The sequence below is a fragment of the Pseudopipra pipra genome, chromosome W, assembly GCF_036250125.1.
Source record: "Pseudopipra pipra isolate bDixPip1 chromosome W, bDixPip1.hap1, whole genome shotgun sequence".
NCBI classification, from domain to species: Eukaryota; Metazoa; Chordata; class Aves; order Passeriformes; family Pipridae; genus Pseudopipra; species Pseudopipra pipra.
Window position 1 is genome coordinate 465,927 of NC_087580.1, and position 13,445 is coordinate 479,371.

Sequence of the window (13,445 nt, forward strand, 5' to 3'; positions counted from 1 at the left end):
GCAGCAAAATGGGGTTGATTCCTTGGTTTATTCCAGCAGCTGGAAGAGGGAAACTGGGGATTATTCTCTTGGGAAAGGCAATGGTGTGACTGAGTGAGGAGCAGGTGCCTGGAGCAAAGTGTAGGGAAAAAAGGGAGTCACCCACTTTGGGAGCCTCCCTTGATGCTGGGAATGTCCTGGGATCCTCCCACCTCCCAAAACGGAGGCGCCTGGCCCAGATCCTCCCCATGGGGGTGTCTGGGTGGGACTCACCAGTCAGTGCCATGACCAGGCTCAAGGTGAGGATCCCCAGGAACACACTCTGAGCGAGAACACACATCTTGGGGGATGTTCTCCGGTCTGACTCGGTTCTGTAGGACCCTGGGGCAGGAAAGAGCAGGGTGAGGATGGCCTGGCTCCTCTCCCCTCTACTTTGCCCTCCTGTGCTGGACCCTCAGTCCATCCGCAGGCCCACCCAGGCCCATCCAGGGAGCCCTCTGGGGGCTCAGGAGTCCTTCAAAGCCACAAAGGTGTGTTTGAGGGCCTGGAGACGGATCTTCAGCCTCCAGAGGTGAATTCCCCAGCATGGAATTCAGTGCAGCTGTGCCTGGGCTGCTCCACACCCACCCAAAGGCTCCATCCCCATCCCACTGGTGCTCCCCCTGGAGCGAGATGCTCTTCCCACACCCCGCCCTCCCTCGGAAGGTTTGGGGTTTTCCCAGCATTACCCCATTTGCACTGTTTCTCTGGATCACTGCAGGTGTTCAGTGTTTCTTCCTGGATTGAAGAATTTGGCTTTTGGATTCCCTTCCCCATCGTGGCACAGAAACCTCATGGCCCGGGGCTGACGTTCTCCTGGGCTCTGTGGGGTGGATGCACTCGGCAGCCTGGGGTGGAAGGAGAGGAGAGGCTGAGGGGACCTGCAGGGAGCTGAGACCTCCTGGGCCACAGCCCAGCCAGCCACAACAGCCCCTGTGGGGTTGGCACTGGCTCTCAGCGTTGTCATGGTGCCAAGGGCAGTCTGGCAGGACTTTGTTCTGAGCTGAACACGCCTCCGGCACAGGAGGCAGCACAAAGGGCCGAGGGGAGGGGAAAAGATAAGGGAGGGAAAGAGAGAGGAGGGACAAAGATTAAGGAGGAAAAAAACAACCCCAACAAATTAAGCAGAATGAAAGAGAAAGACAAGTTTAAAAACACTTTATTAAATAAATAAGCCATTGAGAGCTCACAGGTCAAAGGCAGCTGAAGTGTTTGCAAGGGACAGGAGCCTGTTCAGGGCTCAGGAGCTGCTGCCAAAAGGGAGGAAAAGGCACCAGGGCTTGGAGTAGAATTTGTGCTTTGGGGGCCCTTTTGCAAAAACACACAGGATGGAAAGTAGCCTGTGACAGTTCACAGCATCTCTTCTGCTCGGGTTTTCTGTTCGTGGCTCCACACAAGCTTCTTTTGCTCTGGTTTCTCCTCCCTGTGCCCACTGTTGCAGGAGCACGACCTGGTTCCCTGCACCCAAACCAACAGGGACAGCAGCTTTTGGTCCTCTTGGGTCTTGTGTTAAGTTATCAGCAGCAACAGGAACGTGTCCTGATAAACAGCAATATTTCATTGCAAAAGTCAGCTCTGAAAGCTGCAAAGGTTTGATTGTGGGTAAAGAGATGTGAAAAAAGCACAAAGTGGTTCCCTCAGAGGGGATTTGCAGGAGAAAACTCAAGGAGTGCTCAGATAACAGTGTTTCCAGAGCAGTGAGAGGGTTAAATTGGTAGGAGAAACAAACACAGGATGAGCCAGAAGGGGGGGGTGCTTCCTCATCTCGGGGGTTTCTAAAGTGCAACAGGATAAAGGGCAGACCTTGCCCAAGCTCTGAGCTGGAGCTGAGCACAGAAGTGGGGAAGAGATCCTTACAGATGAAGGGCTTGTTATTTCAGAAACTAAACTATGATGTGTCTGGACCTGCTCCATATGGCAGAAGCCCCAGTGCACAAATTCAACCCCCTCATTTCAAGCCAAAATTTCAGTCCTACTTTAATTTCTGCCTCCCAGTGTCGACTGAACAAATTCAACAAATTCCCTTAAAAAGACCCCCGAACGTTCACCTTGTAAGACCCCACCTGAGGCAGCCTGAGCTCCTGCTCAAGTTTAATCCCTCCCAAACCCAATTCTGAGCCAGAAATGAATGCCCTGGTGAAGGTTTTAGTATTTGCAAAACTGAAGTGTCAATTTGAAAATAAAAGGCACCCAGTGCATTTCCTGATTCACTCAGTCCCACTGTCATTTTTGCTCCTTTATGATGACTAATTTCTGCCTCCCAGTGTTGACTGTACAAATTCCACAAATTCCCCTAAAAAGACCCCCGAAGGTTCACGTTGTGAGACCCCCCCTGGTGCAGCCCAAGCTCCTGCCCAGGTTCAATCCCTCCCAAGCCCACCGTGGTTTCCAGCTGGTTCCCTCCAGCTCCCCCCAAAATCACTGTTCATTCCACTCAACTGAAACAAATTAAAGTCCTTTTTATATCATTATTTACCTCTTTGCACCACAATTTGCTCAATTCTCTTCCCAAGAAGCAACTCTGTCAGCAACAAGGGGCTGAAAAAAACCCGAACAAAATCACTGAAGAAGCAGCAAAAATGACAAACCAGCCCAACCCCACAGCAGACACTCAAACCAACCCCACGGCAGCAAAAGCTGTAAAACTGTGACCTTTGGCGTTTACTCCTCCCTGCCCTTCAACGTGCCACGTTTAATTAATCAGGTGGTCATTGCAGCCCCCCCAGAGACAAGACCATGATGTGGGGGCTCAGCCCTGTCCCAGCCGTGGCTCACTGTGGGCAGGGAGCACCCACCACCCCGAGTTTGGCAGCCCAGGGGCTGCTCTGGAGTACTCACCTCGCAGGGCAGCTGTCAACGGGTGGATGATTTCCCGGAACTGAGTCTGTTGAGCCAGAGACAGGGGAAGAGAGTCAAATAACAGAGGCGTGGTTTTGACTTGTACAGCTCTTTGGCTGTTCTCCAGCAGATCTCAGTGTGATTCATTTTCCAAGGAACAAAGTCCATTTTTGCACCTTGCTTACTTACAAATATTTAAGAGTTCCCAACCAAGGGATCTGTGATGGGCTGGCCCTGGTTGGTGCCAGATGCTGCTCTGTCACCCCCCTCCTCACCCGGGCAGGGGACAGAATTATTCCAAACTTTCACCCCGTGAAAACTGCACAGTCCAGAGCCAGAAGAAATGAGAAGCTGTTGGAGATGTATGACCACTGGTTGGAAATCTGAGAAACCCAGGGGGGAGGTTTTTGGCTGAAGGGGTCCCACGTGGCTGGGATGGGGGCGTGCACTTTAAATGATACCAGAAAAGATGGACCAAAATACACCCAACCCAAAATATTGTCCTAACTATATTTATGACTTTTTATACAGTCTTTCATTATCGGGGGAAATGTTTAATTGAGGAAAGGCTCTAAAGTCGTGCTGAGGGATCAGGGAGAGGTCACTCACCAGTAGTTCTTGTGGGCACAAGAAAGGAATGGATTAATGACTAACAGTTTTTTCTAAATCCATCCTGGTGTTCTTTTAAGAAGGAAATAAGAAAACACACGAACTTCAAACTGCAGGCAGGGAACTGGAATTTGGTTTTTTTCATAATTTTTTGTTGTTTTGCTGGTTTGGGTTGGGTTGGGTTTTTTTGAAAAAAAAAAAGAAAAAAAAAAAACACCTGCAGACAAGCTCCCTGTTGTGGCTTTGTCGCGACATGGGGGTGCCATTGCCTGGACGCTGCTGGCTCAGGGCAGCTGCAGAACGGGCTCAGCCTCCCGAGGGGAAGAAGCAGCACCTGAGAGGGTGCTCGGGATTGTGCCACCCCGAGTTTGGCAGCCCAGGAGCTGCTCTCAAGTACTCACCTCGCAGGGCAGCTCTCAGTGACTGTGAGATTTCGCGGTAGGGTCGGTTTAGTCACAAACCAGCAAACAAACTCCGCAACTGACGCAACAACTGAAAAGTTGTTTTTTGCTCTTCTCCAGCAGCTTCTCAGTGTGGTTTAATTGACATCAGGACACGTCGCTTCCCATTGGCTGACGGGGCTCTTCGACGCTTCCCATTGGCTGACAGGGGCCCTTCGACGCTTCCCATTGGCTGACGGGGTCTCTGACGCTTCCCATTGGCTGTTTTTCGATCCCCCCCCGCCGTGGCTCTGCCGTGTGGATGTGAAACGGGACGTGTGTGACTCACTGACCCTTTCGCTGCCGCCGAGTTTTTTCTTTCGTCGCCCTTTTACTGTTTATTGCCTTCCCCACCTGTCCCTCGCGCCCCGTCCAGCGCCGGCAGCCCCGTCCCTTCCCCTGCTCCCTCCGCCGTGTTCCATCCCGGCTGTTGGAGCCTTGGAGCTCCCGGGGGTGACGGGGGGGCTGAGCCCCTTCCCAGTGCTCCCAGTCTGCCCAGTCACCCTCCAGCACCCCAGGGAGGGCTTCGGGGGGGGGGGGGGAGGACAGCACAAAAGTGCTGCTGGGGGGTCCCACCTCACTTCTGTTTGGTTTGTTCTTCCCAAGCTGGGCAAAACCGACTTTTGGAGTTTTCTGCCAGAACTCTGTCCCCTCCTCCGCTCGGGCAAAGGGATTCGGGGCCATTTCCCCCTTTTTGGGGCAAATAAAATCGATGGGTTAAGCGCCAGCAGGACGCAGCAGCCCTGCAGCCTGCGGAGCCCATGCTGGCCTGTGCCTGGCAGAGAAAAAAAGGAGATCAGGGACTAATTAATCAGTGATTAATTAGCCTAATAAAATTGCTCCTCATTAGGGGGCAAGAGAAGTGGGGCTTCTGGCTGAGCCAATGTTACCCTACAGACATGACTGGGAAAACCAGGCATGAGCTCCGTGAAACTGTGTCTATTTTTGGACAGAACTGGTGCTTTATTGAGCAATTCTCTCATTTTGTGCTCCTTTTGATGGTATTTTATCGATTCTTATCTCTTAGAGATCTCGATCAACACCTTGATCTCTTATTTTCACCATTTTAGCGGGGGTGTGAGGAGTGGTTTTTCTCTCCCAGCACCTCGTGCTGTGTCTCCTTGTCCTCCTTGTCCCTTCCCGTGGGTTTCCTTCCTCTGGACACAGACCCCCGACCCCCCACCCCTCGGGGCCGTCAGGACGAGTCCCCCCAGCAGTTGTGGGGCTTTGGTTTGGGTACAGGAAGCTCCGAGCCCGCTGCCAGTTCACACCAGCCCGGGGGGGCAGCGGCGCTTTGGTTTCCTGTCCCTTCCTCCTGTGACCACTGCGGGTCCCCGGCGCTGAGCGGCGGGACATGGAGGACCAGGACGGCTACATGGCCTTAGAGCAGTGGAGGAAACGAGGGGCTGCGGGGAGCCCCCCGTCCTCCCCAGGGGCAGGTACTGGGGGGGGTCGTGTCCGCTGGGCCCCCCCAGATCGGGGGGGGAAGAGGGACTCGGGGGGGTGGGGTGATGTCACCCCTGGGGTCCCCAAGAGCTGCTCAGGGTGGGGAAACTGAGGCAGGGATTGAGGGAGGAGGGGCTGGGGGGTTTTCTCGAGGCTGTGTTTGGCTGCTGTCCCACCCCCCGAGCTGGGACCCCCCAACAGAGGGAGCAGAGGGATTTTTTGGGGGCACCCACCTCCTCCTGCTCTTGTGCAGGGGGGGCTGCAGGGGTTTGGGGGGGGGTCTCACCAGGGTGCTTTGCCCCAGGACCCCCTGCCCCGGGCTCTGGGTGGGTGAGGGGGTGACCGGTGCTCTTTTCCACACCCCAGCTGTAGGATCTGGCTTTCCAGAACCCCGGGGGGTCCCCCCCACAGCCCCCCCGCGCCGTCCCCGCTGCCTCCTCGGGGCCCTCACGGCTGCCCTGGCGCTGTCCCTGGTGCTGTGTGGTGAGTTTGGGGGCTGGGAAGGGGCACCCGGACCCCTCTGCCCCTTCCCACCCCCCCAGTGCCCCTGACCGGGCTGGGCATCCTCCTGTCCCAGTGTCCTGGTGGGTGGCAGAGAGGGTACAGCCCGAGGCGACCTGGAGGTGGGGGAACACCTCCCTGGGACCCCCCTGTGCCAGCCTGGACGGCACCTTCAGGGAGCTGAGGAGGATCCTGTGCCCCCTGCGAGGTAACCCCCCACCCCCGGGGGTCCCATCGATGCCCCCTCCCCAAACTTAAGCCAGGTTGGAGCCTCCCCCTGTCCTCCCACGGTACCTCAGCACGCCGGGGTCTGTCTGTCTGTCCGTCTGTCTGTCCGCAGAGGCCGAGGGGTGCAGGCTCTGCCCCGTGGGCTGGATGCTGGGCAGGACCAAGTGCTACTGGGTCTCGGAAAGGATGAACTCGTGGCACGGGAGCCGGGAGGACTGCGGGGCCCGCGGGGCCGCGATGGCGATGCCGTGGGACAAGGACGAGCTGGTGAAGGGACCGAGGGGACAGAGGGGCTGGAGGCACCCCAGGGGAGGGCGAAGGGCTCCCCAGAAGCCTGGGATCACACCCCTCATTCCCAAATTCCCCGCGGTGCCCGTGGCAGATCGGGGGGGGACATGGGTCTGGCTCGGTCCCGGGGTGAGGATGGAGCCTATTTTGGGGTGACCATCCCCGGCCCGGCAGCGCCACCACTGCTCCTTTCCCCGGGCCAGGATTCCCTCAATGAGACCCTGAGGAAACCCACGCGCCACTTCTGGATCGGGCTCTCGGTGCCCGCGCCCGGCGTGGGCTGGACGTGGGTGAACGGCTCCCGCCCGGACTGGAGCCGGTGAGGAGCGCTGGGGGGTCGGGGTGGGCACCCCCCTGTCCCCCGAGGGCCCCCCGGGGGTGACACGGGCCCCCTCCCGCACCCGCAGCTTCCCGCAGGACCTCGGGGAGGGTCCCGGAGCCTGCGGGGCGCTCAAGGGGGACAGGATCGACCCCCGCGCCTGCGACACGGGGCTGCAGTGGATCTGCCAGACGGAGTCCGCCCGGATCTGAGCCTCCATCGCACCCAAAACCCACCGTTAATGCGCGAAAAAATCCCGATTCCCGCGGGTTCGGCACCCACCGGCGGCTCCCGGGGCACGGGCAGGACCGCGGCCGGGGAAAGTCGGGGGGCGGAGGAGAAATCGAACTACGAAAAGAATGAAAACTAAAAATAACTTGTAAAATTCACTTTGTGGGGGAGCTGGTTGGGAACAATCTCTCGATCCCCCCGGTGCCCGAGGGCGGAGCGGACCTGCCTGTCCGTCGGGGCAGCTCTTTTAGGGACGCGGGGCAGGGGACGCTCCCCGGGGCCGCTCGTCCCCCCTCACAGTGTCCCTCGGTGCCGCCGCGAGTGTCCGTCGGTGCCGCTGTTTCGGTCGCGGGTCTTTTATTGCCTTCTCTCTCTTTTTTTTCCGTTCACACCCCCCCTCTCCCCGCTCCGGGGCGGCCCTTTCGCCGCCGCCGCCCCTCGCCCGCCCCTTGTCGCAGCTCTTCAGTGACAGGGGGTGGGTCCCACGAGCCAAGGCAGGGTCTGTCTGTCTGTCCCTCCGGGCAGCTCCTCCAGCACCGCTGCGGCTCTGCTGTCGCGTTTAATTCTATTTTCTATATTTTATTCGCAGCTCCCACCCCGCTCGGCGCAGCCCTTCTGGCCACCCCCGACACCGCCCGTTCAGTGACACCGCCGGGGGACCCCTCGGTGCAGCCTTTTATTCTATTTTACTCTATTTCCTGTCTTTTCTTCTGTTCCCACGCTCGCTGCGGCTCTTTCAGACCCGGGCGGTGGGAACCCCTCGCAGCGATTTTAACGCTCCTGCGGAGCCAAGAAATGCCGGGAAACAGTTTCGACGCGCGCAGCTGCTTTTCCTGCCGGTCCCCGGCACATTTTACAAGCAGTGACACAAATGGGCTGTGCCAGCGCTCGGTGCCCCTGGGCTCCAAACTGCCGGGGCAGGAGCCGCTGGGCACAATCCTGAGATACCTTTCCCCACTCCCCTCATCACGACTGTTGAGCTTTTCTTCACGGAAACAATTCCCCGTGGTAATGAAAGGCTGTATAACAAGGTCATAAGTATTATTATGTCAATATTTGTGCTTGGTTGGGTGCATTCTGGTCCATCTTTTATGGTATTTAAAGTGCAGAGCCTCCATCCCAGACTTATGAGCAGCCACGTGGGACCCCTTCAGCCAAAAACCTCCCCCTGGGTTTCTCAGATGTCACGATGGTGGTCATACATCCCCAACAGCTTCTCATTTCTTCTGGCTCCAAACTGTGCAGTTTTCACGAGGTGACAGTTTGGAATAATTCTGTCCCCTGCCTGGGTGAGGAGGGGGGTGACAGAGCAGCATCTGGCACCAACCAGGGCCAGCCCATCACAGATCCCTTGGTTGGGAACTCTTAAATATTTCTAAGTAAGCAAGGTGCAAAAAATGGACTTTGTTCCTTCAAAAATGAACCACACTGAGAATTGTTGGAGAACAGCAAAACAGCCAAAGAGCTGTAAACTGAAAACCACGCCTCTGTGGTTGACTCCCGTCCTGTCTCTGGCTCAAAGACTCAGTTCCGAGAAATCAGCCACCCGTTGACAGCTGCCCTGCGAGGTGAGTACTCCAGAGCAGCTCCTGGGCTGCCAAACTCGGGGTGGTGGGTGCTCCCTGCCCACAGTGAGCCACGGCTGGGACAGGGCTGAGCCCCCACATCACGGTCTTGTCTTTGGGGGGGCTGCAATGACCACCTGATTAATTAAACGTGGCACGTTGAAGGGCAGGGAGGAGTAAACGCCAAAGGTCACAGTTTTACAGCTTTTGCTGCCGTGGGGTTGGTTTGAGTGTCTGCTGTGGGGTTGTGCTGGTTTGTCATTTTTGATGCCTTGTAAGAGCTTCTTCAGTGAATTTGTTGGGTTTTATTCAGCCCCTTGTTGCTGACAGGGGTTGCTTCTCGGGAAGAGAAATGAGAAAATCGTGGTGAAAAGAGGTAAATAATGATATAAAAAGGACTTTAATTTGTTTCAGTTGAGTGGAATGAACAGTGATTTTGGGGGGAGCTGGAGGGAACCAGCTGGAAACCACGGGGGGCTTGGGAGGGATTGAACCTGGGCAGGAGCTTGGGCTGCACCAGGGGGGGTCTCACAACGTGAACCTTCGGGGGTCCTTTTAGGGGAATTTGTGGAATTTGTACAGTCACACTGGGAGGTAGAAATTAGTCATCATAAAGGAGCAAAAATGACAGTGGGACTGAGTGAATCAGGAAATGCACTGGGTCTCTTTTAGTTTCAAATTGATAGTTCAGTTTTGCAAATACTAAAACCTTCACCAGCCCACTGGTTTCTGGCTCAGAATTGGGTTTGGGAGGGATTAAACCTGAGCAGGAGCTCAGGCTGCACCAGGTGGGGTCTTACAAGGTGAACGTTCGGGGGTCTTTTTAAGGGAATTTGTTGAATTTGTTCAGTCGACACTGTGATGCAGAAATTAAAGTAGGACTGAAATTTTGGCTTGAAATGAGGGCCCTGAACTTGTGCACTGGGGCTTCTGCCATATGAAGCAGGTCCAGGCACCTGATAGTTTTGTTTATAAAATAACAAGCCTTCATATCTAAGGGTCCCTCCCCCACTTTCACGCTCAGCTCCAGCTCAGAGCTTGCATAATGTCTGGCCTTTTTACTGTCAACTTTGGAAACCCCCAGGGTGCTGAAGTACCACCCCTTCTGGCTCATCCTGTGTTTGTTTCTCCTACCAATTTAACCCTCTCACTGCTCTGGAAACGCTGTTATCTGAGCACTCCTTGAGTTTCCTCCTGCAAATCCCCTCTGAGGGAACCACTTTGTGCTTTTTTCACATCTGTTTACCCACAATCAAACCTTTGCAGCTTTCAGAGCTGACTTTTGCAACGAAATATTGCTGTTTATCAGGACATGTTCCTGTTGCTGCTGATAACTTAACACAAGACCCAAGAGGACCAAAAGCTGCTGTCCCTGTTGGTTTGGGGTGCAGGGAACCAGGTCGTGCTCCTGCAACAGTGGGCACAGGGAGGAGAAACCAGAGCAAAAGAAGCTTGTGTGGAGCCACGAACAGAAAACCCGAGCAGAAGAGATGCTGTGAACTGTCACAGGCTACTTTCCATCCTGTGTGTTTTTGCAAAAGGGCCCCCAAAGCACAAATTCTGCTCCAAGCCCTGGTGCCTTTTCCTCCCTTTTGGCAGCAGCTCCTGAGCCCTGAACAGGCTCCTGTCCCTTGCAAACACTTCAGCTGCCTTTGACCTGTGAGCTCTCAATGGCTTATTTATTTAATAAAGTGTTTTTAAACTTGTCTTTCTCTTTCATTCTGCTTAATTTGTTGGGGTTGTTTTTTTCCTCCTTAATCTTTGTCCCTCCTCTCTCTTTCCCTCCCTTATCTTTTCCCCTCCCCTCCCCTAGGCCCTTTGTGCTGCCTCCTGTGCCAGAGGCGTGTTCAGCTCAGAACAAAGTCCTGCCAGACTGCCCTTGGCACCACGACAACTGGCTGAGAGCCAGTGCCAACCCCACAGGGGCTGTTGTGGCTGGCTGGGCTGTGGCCCAGGAGGTCTCAGCTCCCTGCAGGTCCACCCCACAGAGCCCAGGAGAACGTCAGCCCCGGGCCATGAGGTTTCTGTGCCACGATGGGGAAGGGAATCCAAAAGCCAAATTCTTCAATCCAGGAAGAAACACTGAACACCTGCAGTGATCCAGAGAAACAGTGCAAATGGGGTAATGCTGGGAAAACCCCAAACCTTCCGAGGGAGGGCCGGGTGTGGGAAGAGCATCTCGCTCCGGGGAGGCACCAGTGGGATGGGGATGAAGCCTTTGGGTGGGTGTGGAGCAGCCCAGGCACAGCTGCACTGAATTCCACTCTGGGGAATTCACCTCTGGAGGCTGAAGATCCGTCTCCAGGCCCTCAAACACACATCAGTGGCTCTGAAGGACTCCTGAGCCCCCAGAGGGGTCCCTGTCCTGGGTGGGGCTGGGGATGGACTGAGGGTCCAGCACAGGAAGGCAAAGCAGAGGGGAGAGGAGCCAGGCCATCCTCACCCTGCTCTTTCCTGCCCCGGGGTCCTACAGAACCGAGTCAGACTGGAGAACATCCCCCAAGGTGCGTGTTCTCCTGGCTCTGAGTGTGTTCCTGGGGATCCTCACCTTGAGCCTGGCTGGAGCAGTGACTGGTGAGTCCCACCCAGGCACCCCCATGGGGAGGATCCGGGCCAAGCACCTCTGTTTTGGGAGGTGGGAGGATCCCAGGACCTTCCCGGCATCAAGGGAGGCTCCCAAAGTGGGAGCTTTGCACTTTGCTCGAGGCATCTGCTCCTCGCTCAGTCACACATTTCCCAAGAGAATCATCCCCAGTTTCCCTCTTCCAGCTACTGGAAAAAAACCCCCAAGGAATCAATCCCATTTTGCTGCTTTTCAGGGCTGCCCACGTGTCTGACTCAGCTTTCTGTGTTTCAGTTCTCGGTGTCAAACCCCGGTTCTCTGAGCGGGAATTCTCCCACGTGTGTCCAGACACCTGGCCTGGTTTCCAAGGAAAATGTTATCATTTTTCTGAGGCTGAGGGCAACTGGACCATGGGCCGGGCAAGGTGTGAGGCCCTGGGAGCTTCCCTGGCCACCATAAGCACGAGGGAGGAAGTGGTGAGGACTGGGATGAACTGGTGAGGACTGGGCTTGAGCCTCTGCAGCAGCATCGGGGTGGGAAACACGAGGAAACCAAGAGGATAAAACCAGCCCCAAACCCCCCAGGCTGGCCCCAAAGTGCTGCCAGTGCTGGAGCCGGGAGCCAAGCCCTTGGGAAAAGCCACCAATTATTAATTGTGAACTAATAACTGTGTGCTAATCATTCATTGTGTTAATAACTGATTTTTATATCCCAAACCCACCATTTGGGGTGAATTGATGACTAATTTAATATACCCCAAACAATGGGGAGAACCCCCCCAAAATCCTCTGGGGAGTGGGTGCCGACTCCAGGCAGGACCTGGCTGACCAAAACAACCTCAGTTTTGGGTGAGATCTCCATTTTTGACCTTTTATTCTGCAAAATAACATATCAGCACCGCGAGCGGTGGTGACAGAACAACGCTCAGCTGGGGCACCAAACCCCTAAAATAACGAGGGGAACCCCCCCAAAACTTTTTCAGGAGCAGGTGCCAACTCCGAGCAGGAGCCACGGGTGGGAATTCTGAGGCGGAATTTCCGTTTTCGACCTTTTATTCTGCAAAACCACCTTTGGCCCCCATTGTGGAATGGCCTCTGGAAACCAAAGAACCAAGCCCCCACCATGTGACAGTTCAACCCCATCTGTGTGCCAAGGGCTCCTTTGTGGTGTCACAGCCTGTCCTCTCCATTCCGGAATGGGCCCTGGTAACCAAAGAACCAACGCCCTACAACCCCAAAGTGAAGCCCCACCTTTGTGCCATGGGCCCTCTTGTGATGTCACGGCCTATCCCCTCCATTCCAGAATGGCTGCTGGAAACCAAAACACCAATGTCTCACAGCCCCTAGTGCTGCCCAACCCATGTGCCATGGGCCCCTTTGTGATACCACAGCCTGTCCTCTCCATTCTGGAATAGCCCCTGGAAACCAAAGAACCAACACCTCACACCCCCACAGTGCAGCCCCACCTGTCTGCCACGGGACTCTTTGGGATGTCACGGCCTTTCCCCCAGGAAAGAAAGCCTGGAACCTTCAGGTTTCAGATGCAGTTGGGGGCCACCCTGGGCACTGCATTGGCAGCAAGAGTTTTCTGTCCTGGCCCTTTTTGTCTGGCAGGAATCTTCAGCTGTGTTCAGTTTGGGCAGTCAGACTGGCAATTTCAGCTCAGGGCTCCTGCAAGTGAACGACAGCCCTTCCCTCCAGGAAGGAAACCCCTTACCCTCGGTCTCTTCTCTTGTTCCCTAAAACACAACCCGCAGGGGAGCTTTCTGGGATCTCTTCCCTCGGGAATTGGGAAGATAGACCCACTCCCATGTTTAACACCTCAGGCAAAACCACCCTTTGAACACCTTTCCCAACCCTCCCCAACCTTTCCCAAAGCCCAGATTTTACAGGTGTCCTGTAATTCTGGCCCAATCTCACCCAAGCCCACAAACCATGACAGAAACCTCTCAGCCTCACGCTGCGTCCTTCCCATTGCTGTGCCTTATGTGCAGGCAAAAGGCCTTAAAATCAAGTCCCCAAAATTCATGGCCTGTTCTTTTTCCCAGAAAAGAAGGTGTGGTGAACTCTCCAGACCAGGGAACTGGAAGATCTCCCCAAAACTCCTTTGGTACACGCTGCAGGGCCAACGATTCCTCTGCTCTGCCCTGTCGACGCTGCTTTGTCTCATCTGGGTCCCCAGAAACTGTCAGCGAAAGCCAGGGAATAAAATCTCTGAGCAGTTGGTTGGGTTCCAGAGGTGACCCTACTTCATTCAGCACTGAAGGGACAAAGGAATTGCTCTCTAACACCTGTACATCAGTTCTCAAAACTTTTAACTCTTTTTACATTTTAGCAGACAAAGGAATTCCTGTCCATTGGTTTACCAGTTCTCTGCAGGAATTCTTCTTCTCTCTTCTA

General features: G+C 55.2%; 2 protein-coding genes across 3 annotated transcripts in view; both read left to right on the top strand.

Annotated features, from left to right (window-relative positions):
* The first annotated feature begins 5,960 nt into the window (after window positions 1-5,960).
* On the top strand, window positions 5,961-7,021 carry LOC135405792 (killer cell lectin-like receptor subfamily B member 1C). The gene is made up of 3 exons (XM_064640393.1): window positions 5,961-6,060; window positions 6,193-6,347; window positions 6,572-7,021. The coding sequence occupies exons 2-3, from the start codon at window positions 6,228-6,230 to the stop codon at window positions 6,689-6,691; spliced, it is 240 nt and encodes a 79-aa protein (XP_064496463.1). The 5' UTR covers window positions 5,961-6,060; window positions 6,193-6,227; the 3' UTR covers window positions 6,692-7,021.
* Window positions 7,022-7,748: 727 nt separating this feature from the next.
* The window catches only part of LOC135405784 (C-type lectin domain family 2 member D-like), a 64,633-nt gene continuing 58,936 nt past the window's right edge, over window positions 7,749-13,445 (top strand). The window contains exons 1-2 of one of the 2 annotated variants that reach the window (XM_064640381.1): window positions 7,749-8,486; window positions 8,797-8,859. The gene's annotated coding sequence lies outside the window, so the exon portion shown is untranslated. Of the gene's footprint in view, window positions 8,487-8,715; window positions 8,860-13,445 lie in introns of those variants that run through there. The other variant, XM_064640380.1, reaches the window with a different exon arrangement.

What these genes read in the sequence shown, in the direction of transcription:
- LOC135405792 (XM_064640393.1), top strand. Translation starts at nt 6,228, where the DNA reads ATGCTGGGCAGGACCAAGTGCTACTGGGTCTCGGAAAGGATGAACTCG. An exon ending in CGTGGGACAAGGACGAGCTG is followed by an intron (nt 6,348 to 6,571) that starts GTGAAGGGACCG and finishes TCCCCGGGCCAG; the next exon opens with GATTCCCTCAATGAGACCCT.